The 14,439-nt window shown below is 42.6% G+C and overlaps 1 protein-coding gene across 4 annotated transcripts in view; it reads right to left on the bottom strand.

Annotated features, from left to right (window-relative positions):
* Positions 1–8,427: 8,427 nt before the first annotated feature.
* gapvd1 (GTPase activating protein and VPS9 domains 1) overlaps positions 8,428–14,439 on the bottom strand; it is a 30,762-nt gene continuing 24,750 nt past the window's right edge. For all 4 annotated transcript variants that reach the window (XM_046347453.1, XM_046347452.1, XM_046347454.1 and 1 more), the window contains 8 exons: positions 14,298–14,427; positions 13,991–14,103; positions 13,503–13,662; positions 13,027–13,214; positions 12,559–12,772; positions 12,260–12,332; positions 11,938–12,135; positions 8,428–11,584 (listed from right to left, as the gene is read on the bottom strand). In XM_046347453.1, coding sequence (XP_046203409.1) covers positions 11,444–11,584; positions 11,938–12,135; positions 12,260–12,332; positions 12,559–12,772; positions 13,027–13,214; positions 13,503–13,662; positions 13,991–14,103; positions 14,298–14,427 — 1,217 coding nt within the window. In that variant the 3' untranslated portion in view covers positions 8,428–11,443. The remainder of the gene's footprint in view (positions 11,585–11,937; positions 12,136–12,259; positions 12,333–12,558; positions 12,773–13,026; positions 13,215–13,502; positions 13,663–13,990; positions 14,104–14,297; positions 14,428–14,439) is intronic.

Raw genomic sequence — 14,439 nt, 5'->3', positions numbered from 1 at the left:
GCATCACATGCTCTGTCAGATCATACTCACTCTGAGGGCCAGTCATTGGCACTATGTTCTGCTGGACAGCATGTGTGCCGCAGTAGCTAATGTTTTTGTGTAAATGATTCAGTTTAAAATAGTATGCGGCACTTAGGAAGATAATGCCAGTATTGTGGGACTATGCCTAGTTTCTGTAACTGATTAATAGTACAGTATGTAAAAAAATAAGTATCACTTTTTGACTGAACACACACACACACACACACACGTCATGTGTTCCCTTCCCTTGTTTTTCCCCCAATTGGAAACTCCCCCTTGGCTGGTCTCCTTGGAGACAGGAGTTGTCCCAGGTCTGCCACACCTTAGCCTGATCAACTAACAAGCTATCTGGGCTCCTTAAAAAGAAGCTTCCATTTCACTCTGGGGTTTCTAGAGGAAGAACACGTCAAAACGTCTGTCATCAGCGCCACACGGCGATGACCTTGCAACCAAAGGGTACTCATGCATGTGAGCGTGGTCGAATATGTCTGCTCAGAATGGCTCCCTGCTCATGCTTCTTCTCCCCCCTCTGTCGCTTGCACTGGACTGGACCATTGGCTGGATGCCACAGATGCTTTATGACAATCGACGATGAGGAACGACTGCCAAGTGAATACCGACGAACAAACAAACCAACTGGAAGATGAGAGACCGAAGGGTGGTGGTGGTGGCCATTTTAACAACCCTCCAGCAACATGGACTATCTCTGGGACTGAATGTATGGTTGGTGTGAACCCAGAACCTTACATACCCTTAACCTTACATTTGTCTGTGTTGGCCTGGGATCCAAAGAAACTGGTTTTTGACACACATTATTCACAACTGTATATTGTTACAAACGGGTTTTTCTCAAACATCAGTTCAATTAATTTAGAAGCATCAGAAATGTATGCTTCAGGAAATGCCTTGTGGTCTCTCTCTCCAGGGGATTTTTGTCTACCTAACTATGCTTCTTAATTGCAAGAACAAAGGAAAGTGCCTGTACAGTAATGGCAGCACCTTACTGTTGCCATTTATGTGAATGCTATGTATGAAAAAGAGATTTGTGCACCTTTTAACTGTCAAGTCCAAAGGGTAATTTTATTTGTTTTCATTAACATAATGCTGGCTAAGCGCATCTAATTCTTGTTTCCATGGGTGATTACACATGCATAGAAAGCTTGCTTTAGAAACTAAGTTAAGTGCAACTTTGAACTTGCGCTATGCTCTAACCACACAGACAGCTGTACTTGACACAATGCCTAATACTATTCAGTGCACAAAGGAACCTACACTACATGACAAACTATGTGAACACCTGCTCATTGAACATCTCATTCCAAAATTATGCAACCCCCTTCGCTGTGATAACAGCCTCCACTCTTCTGGGAAGGTGGTCCACTAGATGTTGGAACATTGCTGCAGGGACTTACTTCCATTCAGCCACGAGCATTAGTGAGGCCGGGCACTGATGTTGGGCGATTAGGCCTGGCTCAAAGACGGCATTCAAATTCATCCCAAAGGTGTTCGATGGGGTTGAGGTCAGGGCTCTGAAGGCCAGTCAAGTTTTTCCACAGCGATCTTGACAAACCATTTCTGTATTGACCTCGCTTGGTGCACGGGGGCATTGTCATGCTGAAACAGGAAAGGTAATAACCCCAAACTGTTGCCACAATGTTGGAATCACAGAATAGTCTAGAATGTAATAAGATGTCCCTTCACTGGAACTAAGGGGCCTAGCACAAACCATGGAAAACAGCCCAGGATCTTTTTTCCTCCTCCACCAAACTTTACAGTTGGCACTATGATTTGGGCAGGTAGTGTTCTCCTGGCAATGGCCAAACCCAGATTTGTCTGTCTAACTGCCAGATGGTGAATCATGATACATCACTCCAGAGAGTCCAATGCGAGATTTACACCACTCCAGCCAATGCTTGGCATTGCACATAGTGATCTTAGGCTTGTGTGTGGCTGCTCGCCATAGAAACCCATTTCATGAAGCTCCCAACAAACAGTTATTGTGTTGACGTTGCTTCAAGAGGCATTTTGGCACTTTGTAGTGAGTTTTTGCAACCAAGGACAGAATTTTTATGTGCTTCAGCACGGGGCGGTCCCGTTCTGTGAGCTTGTTTGGCCTACCATTTCGCGTCTGAGCCTCTCTTGCTCCAAGGCATTTCCACTTCACAATAATGGCACTTAAAGTTGACCAGGCAGCCCTAGCAGGGTAGAAAACTGACTTGTTGGAAAGGTGGCATCCTATGACACTGCCACATTAAATCCCTGAGTTCTTCAGTATGGGCCATTCTACTGCCAATGTTTGTCTATGGAGATTGCATGGCGGTGTGCTCAATTTTATACACCTGTCAGCAACTATTGTGGCTGAAATGGCCAGATCCACTCATTTGAAGCGGGTGTCCACATACTTTTGTGTGTGTATCAGACATTGAATTTCTAAGTTATATAGGCTACAGCTTTATTTAAACATGAACTTGAACAACTCAAATACTATACGTTTTAATTATTTTCTTGATCATGTTGAAATAAATTAAAAATATTATGCATCAATACCACAGGTTCTGTCATGATTTAGTAGTGAAATAGTATGTACCATGATTGAGTCTATTGACATGAGTGCTGAGCTTTCAACTGTATCCACATCACTAAGGCTCTATCATGGTCCATGCATACACATTGGTCTCTACACACACACACATAACATGCACACACATGCATACTGACGCCACACAATTTCACTCTCAGCACATATTGTACACTGCTGCTACTGACTATGATCTATCCTGTTGCCTAGTCACTTACCCCTGCCTATATGTACAGTACATAGATACCTCAATTACCTCGTACCCCTGCACATCGACTCAGTACGGGTATGCCCTGTATATAGCCATGTTATTTTCTACTCCCCAGATACAGTATAGCCATGTTATTTTTACTTATTTGATTATTTATTCACTGTGCATTTTTATTCCTTGTGTCACTATTTCTATATTTATTTTTTAAACATAATCTTTAACTCTGCATTGTTGGAAATGGACCCATAAGTAAGCATTTCACTGTTAGTCTACACTGGTTATCTACAAAGCATGTGACAAATAACATTTGATTTGATTTTATCATACCAGTGGGAGATCTCCATCACATTGCCGATACATTCCCAGTCTGTATAGTTTGGGTGGGAATTATCTCAGAGAAGAAAGCTGAGTTGTATTATTTATGTCTGTTATCACCCCAGGCACAGACACTGTATCCTCCTGAGTGTTAATCTGCTTGTCTCCAAGCATCCTCCTGGCTATTTCATTTAGGTTTTAATGTGTATTTGACATTTTGACATCTAGGTTCCCCTTTCATTTAATTGATTTGCCGCTGCCTTTTGCTATTTTCTCCTCAGTGAAAGGATTCCTCATGATCACCTGCCTACTTCTCATGGTGGGCCTCTTGCTTATTCAATTTCTCTTCACTACATCTCCAGATGTACTACATCTCCAGATGTAGAAGTTAGATTAGTATTACAGAAGAGAGGATGAAAAGCTTGCATACAGGGTTTTGAACATTTTAACAAAAATATTAATGGCTACCATTTTGAAACCACACACACACTGTCCAATTTCCAATTTATTTGGACAGTGGTGTGGTATGATTTTTAAAAATCTATAAATGTAAACTTCTGGAGTTAGATGGGGGAGTTTCGCAATGCCACCGTTGACCGTTTGACCATTTGAATGCTTGAATGAAAAGTAGTTAGGAATATGGGAGACTTGCGAGACCGTGTCGACAACAAATGTAGACCTATGTGTATGCAAATGATTATTGATTCTGTCTGTCCACCCAGTAATTTAAATGTACTGCTTGTGATGGTAATATGCATTAATTCGAAAATACTGTGGCGATTTTTGTGAGAGTGCAACGCTAATGGTGAGTTACCCAAATGAATGGGGACGCACACCTTTCATTATTACTATTAGATTAGGTGGCGCCAATTGATGGATTCACTTGTGACCAAACTAAAAGCCTTTCTGCGGTTCGCATCAATTTGGTTTAAGACCAAATACAGGTTTTAATGTTATGGACACTTACTAAGTAGTTTTTTGTCTTTGTCAGTAGTCCATTAATTGTAATAAGTTTTCTTCTATCCTTAGGGACTTTGATAGAATCTTGAATAATTAGGCTACAAAAAAACATGGGGCTACACAACAAAAGTAATGTTTTGTTTGTTTAATAAATGAAACCTATAAGTAGAGACAATAATATTAGTAGTAGTAATAAGAGGATTTCCAAATTTAGTTGAACTTTATAACACTTTTTTTTATCCATGGTTTTTGTTTATTTATATATATATCCTCATTCATTCTCAAGGATATAATTTACATTAACTGACATTCATGTGTCCATAGACTTTTAATGTGGTAATGTTCCATAGGTCCCTGGTGTTCTTTGTCTAAGCTCAGCTCAGGAGACCGTCGTCAAGAATGATGCGTCTGCCATCTGCAGGAGAGCGACAGCACGCCACATTAAATGGCCATTCCATTGGCCAGAGCCAACACATTCATGTAGCTCTGATTTATAGCATATTACACTGTGATAATAAAATATTTTCTTTGATACAGCTTCACGGCTATTTGCACCTCTACTTTTCAGATTATTGATTTACCACGTTGTTAAAAGGCAAGTGCAGTAAGCATGTCCAGTATACAGTAAGTAAACATCCATTGCCCTAAGATCCCATAGTTTGGGTAGGTCTAATGTCCATTACAAAAGGTAAATGAGCACAGTGGATGCCTACAATACAGCATAAATGTGTCTGTCTTTCTCAAAGAGTGACTGGTGAGATATACTATTGATATCAAGCAACTTGTAAAATAAATAATCAAAAAGAGAGTCTGAATTAACCCTGATCAGAGTTCACTGTGTTCAGAGCTGCATGACCAACACTATTGAGCTAGGTAGCTAGCATTAGCTAGACTAGGGTTAAGGTTAGGAGTCAGGTTAAAGAGTTATGGGAAGAGTTAGCTAAAAGGGTTAAGGTTAGGGGAAGGGTTAGCTAACATACTAAGTAGTTGCAAACTGGTGAAAAAGTAGGAAGTGGTTGAAAAGTTGTTAATTAGCTAAAATTGTCCATGATGAGATTTGAACCTGCAACCTCTGGGTTGCTGGACGTTCGCATTATTAGCCCACCCATTCACTCCAACCAACCACTGCACTTTTGTTTTTTCATTAAGTAACCATCTGTCTTATGTAACCATACCTAACATACGCTGCTCAAAAAATAAAGGGAACACTTAAACAACACAATGTAACTCCAAGTCAATCACACTTCTGTGAAATCAAACTGTCCACTTAGGAAGCAACACTGATTGACAATACATTTCACATGCTGTTGTGCAAATGGAATAGACAACAGGTGGAAATTAAAGGCAATTAGCAAGACACCCCCAATAAAGGAGTGGTTTGCTGTGTCTGTCAGCGTAGTGTCCAGAGCATGGAGGCGCTACCAGGAGACAGGCCAGTACCACAGGAGACGTGGAGGAGGCCGTAGGAGGGCAACAACCCAGCAGCAGGACCGCTACCACCGCCTTTGTGCAAGGAGGAGCAGGAGGAGCACTGCCAGAGCCCTGCAAAATGACCTCCAGCAGGCCACAAATGTGCATGTGTCTGCTCAAACGGTCAGAAACAGACTCCATGAGGGTGGTATGAGGGCCCGACGTCCACAGGTCGGGGTTGTGCTTACAGCCCAACAACGTGCAGGACGTTTGGCATTTGCCAGAGAACACCAAGATTGGAAAATTATCCACTGGCGCCCTGTGCTCTTCACAGATGAAAGCAGGTTCACACTGAGCACATGTGACAGACGTGACAGGCTGGAGACGCCGTGGAGAACATTCTGCTGCCTGCAACATCCTCTAGCATGACCGGTTTGGTGGTGGTTCAGTCATGGTGTGGGGTGGCATTTCTTTGGGGTGCCGCACAGCCCTCCATCTGCTCACCAGAGTTAGCCTGACTGCCATTAGGTACCGAGATGAGATCCTCAGACCCCTTGTGAGACCATATGCTGGTGCGGTTGGCCCTGGGTTCCTCCTAATGCAAGACGATGCTAGACCTCATGTGGCTGGAGTGTGTCAGCAGTTTCTGCAAGAGGAAGGCATTGATGCTATGGACTCGCCCGCCCGTTCCCCAGACCTGAATCCAATTGAGCACATCTGGGACATCATGTCTCGCTCCATCCACCAACGTCACGTTGCACCATAGACTGTCCAGGAGTTGGCGGATGCTTTAGTCCAGGACTGGGTGGAGATCCATCAGGAGACCATCCGCCACCTCATCAGGAGCATGCCCAGGTGTTGTAGGGAGGTCATACAGGCACGTGGAGGCCACACACACTACTGAGCCTCATTTTGACTTATTTTAAGGACATTACATCAAAGTTGGATCAGCCTGTAGTGTGGTTTTCCACTTTAATTTTGAGTGTGACTCCAGTGTGATTTTGTTGTCAGCACATTCAACTATGTAAAGAAAAAAGTATTTAATAAGAATATTTCATTCATTCAGATGTAGGGTGTGTTATTTTAGTGTTCCCTTAATTATTTTGAGCAGTGTATATTAATTTGAGTGTCCTGGAATTTACATTTACTATGTTACGTCTCGTCCTTGAGACCAGGCTGGCTCTTTCCATGACAGACTGACCAGGTGAATCCAGGTGAAATCTATTATCCCTTATTGATGTTAAATCTACTTCAATCAGTGTAGATGAAGGGGAGGTGACAGGTTCAAGAAGTATTAAGCCTTGAGACATGGATTGTGTGTGTGCCATTCAGAGGGTGAAAGGGCAAGACAAAATATTTAAGTGTCTTTGAACGGGGAATGGTAGTAGGTGTCAGGCACACCAGTTAAAGTGTCAAGAACTGCAACGTTGCTGTGTTTCCTGTGTTTATGAATAATGGTCCACCACCCAAAGGATATCCAGCCAACTTGACACAACTGTGTGTTGGAGTCAACATGGGCCAGCATCCATGTGGAAAGCATTTGACACCTTGTTGAGTCCATGCCCCAACGAATTGAGGCTGTTCTGAGGGAAAAAGGAAGGTCTTCCTAATGTTTTGTACGCTCTGTGTAGATGAATACATTCTGGTAATCAAATTTCCAATATGTTTATAAAGCCCTTTTTTTTACATCAGCAGATGTCCCAAAGTGTTTGTACAGAAACCCAGCCTAAAACCCCAAACAGCAAGCAATGCAGATGTAGCACGGTCGTTAGGAAAACTCCATAGAAAGGCAGGAACACAGGAAGAAATCTAGAGAGGAACCAGGCTCTGAGGGGTGACCAGTCCTCTTCTGGCTGTGCCGGGTGGAGATTAGAAGTACATGGCCATTAAGGCCAAATTGTTCTTCAAGATGTTAAAATGTTTATTGATGACCGGCGGGGTCAAATAATAATCACAGTGGTTATAGAGGGTGCAACAGGTCAGTACCTCAGGATTGTTTTCTATAGACCTAACACATTTAGCGTTTAACTACTCAAGGTAATATAGTGGAGCGAGTGAGGGGAGATATATGGCATTCCATGGTTCCCCTAGTAGTCATGCACAAGCCCCGCTGGACTGATCATCTGTTATTCCAGAGCCATCTGGGCCAGGCTACAGGGCTGTTTATATCCTCATGCAACAATCTGACATCAATGTTAAACAAGAGTTGCGTCAGAGAAGCCAAGTCCACATTTTCTCCACTTCATCCCTCAAATAATAAAATGGCAAGAATCAAACTTTAACAAAAATATAGTATATAATGAAACGTAGCTGTTGCCCATACAGCCAGAGCTGTGTAATGCAGGATATGATCACATTGGGATCATGGGCAAGCAGTGATTGGGGAAACAAAGACCTCATTCTCAATGTATCGGAAATCAACCATGTATCACAAACAAAAAGATCCAAACTCTAAACCAGGCCAATTTTGCCATTGGTTAATTAATCCAACTAAATAACTGCACAGAACATTTAAATTTAAATTAACAATTGCAAGATATCAGGAGATGCAAGCCACTCAGAGGACTTTTTTTGTAAAAAAGATGACTATTAGAGAAGGTTGTGTGTGAAGTGATGCTTTTAGATGAGAAATCTCCAATTACAAATCTGCCATACACTTGTCAGCAGTAATTAAATGTTTGGTTAGACGTTGCTATATGTGGCGCTGTCGAGATAGGATGATCTTGCTCTGTTGCCCTCTCCAACAATTATGTTCCATGCAAAAATACGGTCAACATGTACCATTTATTGTGCAGCCTGTGTCAGAATTTCTCTGAAGCTAAATCTGAATTACAAAGCCACAGAATATGAAACAAAAAAATGAGACTACAACATCCCTCCATTAGAAAGCCTTCACACATACTTGCATGCAAACAAATAACATGATACTGAGTAACAGAAAAATGACTGTTTAATAGTTTAAGAATTATATAATACATTAATCACATTAAAGACAGATCGCCTATCCCTCTGCATATGTCATAATTGTGCAAGCTTACAAATGTCAAATGTATTATTCTGCCTAATCTGTACAGGGACCAGAGCACAGGGAGGATTGTAAAGCTTTGAAGACCAGATTTCATAGGCAAGTGTCTCTTCGTCCACCAACGGTCTACTTGTTTGCATACAATCAATGCTATATCAGGCTATAGTACAGACTTCTCAATGTTAGGATGTGTACTTGAACTTCACAATACGAGGTATTCTGTCACTGTGTATGAACAGTATCAATCAGGTCAGACACTAAGGCTGGTTGTAGTTTTTTGTTTTAGCTAAAAAGAGTCACTGATATGTATAAGGGAACATTGAAACACTATTCAGGTCCAGATTGTTTCACATTTGGTCTGTACTGTACAGTACCTCTAAAGTGACACCACAAACAGTTATAGATACAGTCTATCTGTATTTGGTGACATAGTACATGGTGTGTTTTCAAACAGGTTAGACAACAGTATCATCTATTTAGCAGAGGTGTATTTAAAAACGGTAGACGCTGTACACACATATTCCTCAAAAACCAGGAAGACAAGTCCGGGAATGGGAGAAAGACATTCCATGTTTAGAGATTGCTTATAAATGTGTGTCCTTATGACTAACAGTAAGACCTAGCTAAACTACCCATATAATCACCTCAATTAGAGTATTTTAATGTCAGAGGCAGTAGTTCAAATTAATGCAACTCATTACTAAAGAGCAGGGAAGTAGAAAACATGTCAAATGTTCTGCTTGTAGAATGTCGGGCTCAAGCGTTGCTAACCCCATACAAAAACTCAAGAGTAATTTAGCTCTGAACTTTTAAAAATAAATGACATCAGGGTCACAGACTCAAAAGAAAACCAAGCCTCATTCTTCTCAACCCTTTCATACCTGGCCTGAGTTGGAAAATAGAAGTATTTATAGAGATTTTTTTTTACCAGCAAGGACTTACTGCTCGTGTAGTACTGTAGCTACAGTAAGAAGACCATCCTATAAGACAGTGCAAGAGGAGACAGGGCAGATGCACTTGTTTAACAGGCCAACCTCTCACACATTCAACATACAAACCTCTCGCCCATCACAGCCTTTTTCCAGCAGTCAGTAACATGTCAGTGTTCTGATTGTTTGTTCTTTTTGTTGTGCCGTCTATTCATGTGATATGAAAGCAGTCATTTAACACATCAAATAAGACAAAACACTTGGCACAATACTAAGCGCACAAACAGTGTGTTCCTTCTTTTGTAGCTGCAATGAAAACAGAACAGGAGTTTGAGTTTTGATGACTTTGGCTGCAAGTGATTTCAAAAGTTTTTTTCCACTTCTTTTTTTTGGACACAGAACAGGCAAAAGAGCAACATGCCTGTAAGTGGAAGAAAATTATGAAACTGGAATATCCCTGCGCTCTAAAATTGTATAATAAATAAAATAATCCACGCGAGCATACACGTGAAGAGTCCCTTTCTTGATCATGTGAGGTAGAGCTAATCCAATCACTAGCCTGTCTGCTCTATGCTGAAACATACATGCATTCAACTACAGAAATACCTAACTTTATTCGCTTGGAAATGCTTTACTACCTTGAATACTAAAGGTTACTTTGACCCGCCTAAAGTAAAAATATGACATACTAGTATGCTTCATTGTAGCAGGGGAAGATGCTATAGAAGCCCCTTGAACAGTGAATACCTGTTCCATTATTCTTTCTATCCAACCAATGTTAAAGATTTGTGCCCAAAAATAAATTGCAGGTTCATTGGTTCTAACCGAGGTAGAATCTTGGATATTCAAGGGCATAACGGTAATGGGAAGGAAATGAGAGCAAAGGGAATTAACTGAAACAACCAGCGGTGTTCCACACACTGCCTGTCCTCCTCAGAGGTCACTCCCAGCATAGAGGTTGGACAGAGGTTTCTTAAAAAGAGGCTGTGGGGCTCACTGGTGATAATGGGGGGGGGAGTAATGCCAATCATTTATGGAAAATAAAGAGCAGAACCTTAATACTCAAGTATAGAAAATGAAGACTTACACAAAACACCCCTCAAGGCACTCATTTTCAGTATTTCCAAATAAGCCGTGCTACTGATATCTCATCCTGGGGGCTTTTCAGTCCAAGGACAACACTGCTCCTTGTCCTAACACCATATATTTTTTTGTTTTTTGTTTTTTGTTTAAAAGCATTAAATAGAATGAAATAAATACATACATTTTATTTCATATATAAATATGTGGGCCCTTGTGTCAAAATTGCCACATAAAAATAAGTATTTAGGAAAGGATGAACTGAAATGACTACATTTGTTTACATTTGATGAAAAAAAGTTACCCTTTTATCAATGTGGTAGCGTTAAAAATAAACATTACCATTAGTATATTGGATTGATCTTATAATGTATTGAGTCACGAATACTCAGTATCTATTGAGTTTTGTGATTCCCCGGATACAATGCATCTGAAGAGCATAAGTATTTCAGGGGAAAGATTGTACAATTTAACAAGGAAGAACTTCCATCACCTACTACTACATTTATCTGAGATCATCTCTAGGAAACATGGTTCCCTTTCATCTGATTAGAAGCTTTATCAGTCAATTTAACATCAGAATCATAACTTAAGATAGAACACTTTAGATACAGACCCCCACACCTCACCATGACTAAGGAGACCCAAGAGATGAAAGGAAAACACATCTAATTAGTTTAAATCTGCCATTTTTCCAAGGTCTTTTCCTCTACTGTAAAACCTGGATTTTGCCAGCTTAATAATCATATATACTCTCAGTCTCTGACTATGTACAGCTATACAAACAGACAGCAGACAGGGTGTGGTCCTGGTGGCTGTGGGGAGCAGAGAGAGAGGGAGCAGTTGGTTGGGAAGCCTCCCAGTCCAGTCTCCTTCACCACGGTCTGCCCATACAGGTGGCTGTTCGTTCTGCTTCACTTGCGATCGTCGATGGTCTTAATGAATTCCACTGCCGCGGTGAACTGCATCCACCAATAGCACTCCTCCCCACTCAGCCGGCTGGCGTAGAAATTATTGATGTACTGAATAGTGGACAGCAGGCAAGGCGGGTTTGCCTGGAGGGAGGGGGCTCACATTAACCACGGAGAGAGCCACACGTCCGCCATGTATAATACATGCCGTATGTAAATATGTCCATACAAGTTATCATACAGCAAGATCTTTATGCTGCTACACATTTACTATGCAGTTGTCTAGGTGAGAAGGAAGTTCTGCTAAGGATTCAGTTTTACCCTCTGCATTTTAGGGAGATGAGGGTCATACTTCTAGCAAAGCCTATCATTTTAATAACCATGTTTGTGAAATTAAAGATATGGTTTAATGAGGTATCACTTTTCAATATCTAAATTGAATATGTTGTTGTAAACATCTCAGAGTAACTTTATATCAGTTTGCGATGGATGCTCACCTTTATCAGGACAAAGACGAGCACAGGGACAAAATCGTCAGCTCCGGGGACAGAGTCCTCGTTGGCCAGACTCAGGAGATTCATGATGGTGGAACACATGCGTAAAATACATTGCACTTTGTCCCGAGGGGTCTTGTAGGCACTGATGGTCCGGATCTCTGACTGGGCAGACGGCCAGGGAGCCTCCCTCGCATACACCTGGAGCCACACAGGAAAAAGCATTCAGCATGTCAAATATGTAAGAGCTCCAAAACAACAACACAAATCTAAACATCTCAGACTTTGACGGACAGTTGGGGGATACAAATCTGTGGGGCATTACCTCTGGGATTTGAAGAGCTTTGTGATTCGCTGTCACCACTTTTGAGAGACGTGCTATGTGTTCCTGAAGAAGCCTAGAGGGGGAAACATGGATGTAGAGAGCAATAGCTACAGTAGCCTAAGATGAACACATAACATAGCAATACATATTGGTTACTCAAATATGTCAAAGATACTGCTGCTACAGTAGCATCAGAGGAGGAGGAGAGGATTCTGGGTCATTTGATAGCGTCAGGGGTTGCAGCCACACCGAGGCTGTGGCTGTGTGACGGAGGTGAGGTGGCGGGCACCGTTACTCACTGGTCTCTTAGGATGTCCCCGTCCTGGTTGGGGTAGAAGGCCAGCTTAAAGATGCGGTTCATGACGCTGCGCTCGATGGCCATCTGGGCATCCTGCAGCTGATCCTCGCTGGCGTACTGCCAGATGGCATCATGGGCCATGGCCCCGTATAGGTAGCGCAGGAAGTCCTCCACAGCCGCAGTCTTGTCGTCTGATGCTGTGCACCCCTGGAAGGCTGGGGGGGGGGGGGGGGGGGGAGCAGAGAGACACACTGAGCACTATGTACTCCTGGAAGGCTGGGTGAGGAACCAGAGAGTCTTTTTAGCGAGGTCACAGATTGAGGCACTGCAGTTTGGTGCAGGTAGTTAGTGTCTGTATTTTGAATTCCACTCTATGGCCATTCAGCAGACAATCGACTAGCAGAGACAACATGAGTAGATTAATGGTTACAATATCAAAGTGATTGTGTCCGTAATAAGCAGCAAAGACCTTTGATGAAGTCCAGGGACTTCGCCTCCATGTGTTCCAGTAGGAGGCGAACACAGACTGTGGTGAAGTAGCGGTTAGCTACCTCCTTGTCCCTCAGCACCCTCTGCAGCAGCCTCTCCAGGTGGGCATGGGATGTCTGCAGACCCTGCCGACACCGTGTCAGATATGCTATGTAGGGTGCCCGCTTCCTACCGGAGGGTACAACGGACACACACAGGCATTATGGATTATGCCTATTAACAGTTGTGTTCAGTGACAAAATTATGTTGATCTGAGATAATACCAGTGAAATAAGACAGTACACTCAACATTCATTGATAGTCTACCAAAATGTTTATTTTATCCTTTCCAATCGACATACACAGGTATTTCAAACAAAACACCTAACTATGCCACAGAACTACGTCCTTGCAGTAGAAGAGGTGAATGTGCAGTGCTGGTCCTTCGGCAGCATGTCTGTCTTCCTCCATAGTTACCTGTAATCCTCAGCAATGGCAGCCAGCAGCTTCCTGCAGGTGCGTGCGTCGAAGCGGCTGACGCAGCGCGTGGTCTCCTGGATCTGGGCCATCTGGTTCTTATCCTGCAGGTTGATGGCCTCTGCCAGCTGGACCTTCAGGAAGCACACGATCTCGTTGTCTGGGAAGGAGACGGGAGGGAGATGGCGGTGGGTCAGATACGCAGGCCCCTCAGTGGGAGAAGGGCTACTGCTGTAATCAGATCAGCCTTCCCTGCTCCCCCTTGACATGTGGATGTGACTGATGACTACAGAGCTTGTCTCTTATGGATTTCAAATGTAATCATTTCAAAGGATTTCACTTTCTATTGTGTGTGGCCGTGCCCTGATGGTAAACGTGTAGTGGGATGGCTTACTTACAGGAATGAATGTGGTCAGATATAATATGAACAGTGATGATAGAATGTGCAAAACAGATTCAGTGATTTTTTACAGTAGCTCGTCTGGTACCTTCAAAGTCTGTGTGGTCAGGCAGCCCATTGCGTGTGGTGGCAGGAGCCATGAGAGGGAAGGCCACAGACTCTGCTGAACACAAGGCCAGCCTCAACTTCTTCTTTGCATCACTGCAAAATATGAGTAAAAAAAATAGCCAAATGTAGATTTGGTTTGACAGTCTTATCACTCTGTCTTTTGCCTCTGAAGCACTTCTGGCTAATTAAGCATCACATGAAATCTGATGCATAAACAAAGATCTTATTATTACGGTTATCAAAATCCTAGCTGTGTGATTCTTGTGAGTTGATGAGTGTTGGCTGACCTGAATGAGAACTTGTTGGAATCGTGTTGCTGGGCTGTCTGGCTGGCTGAGTCTGGCAGGTCGTCTGTGGATATGTTCTGCAGAGCTTCGTCTCTGGGGGAGTTGTGCACACACTCCTCTCCACACAACTCTGTGTACAACA

The sequence above is a fragment of the Oncorhynchus gorbuscha genome, linkage group LG04 (genome assembly GCF_021184085.1).
Source record: "Oncorhynchus gorbuscha isolate QuinsamMale2020 ecotype Even-year linkage group LG04, OgorEven_v1.0, whole genome shotgun sequence".
NCBI classification, from domain to species: domain Eukaryota; kingdom Metazoa; phylum Chordata; class Actinopteri; order Salmoniformes; family Salmonidae; genus Oncorhynchus; species Oncorhynchus gorbuscha.
This window is presented reverse-complemented; position numbering and strand designations above follow the sequence as displayed.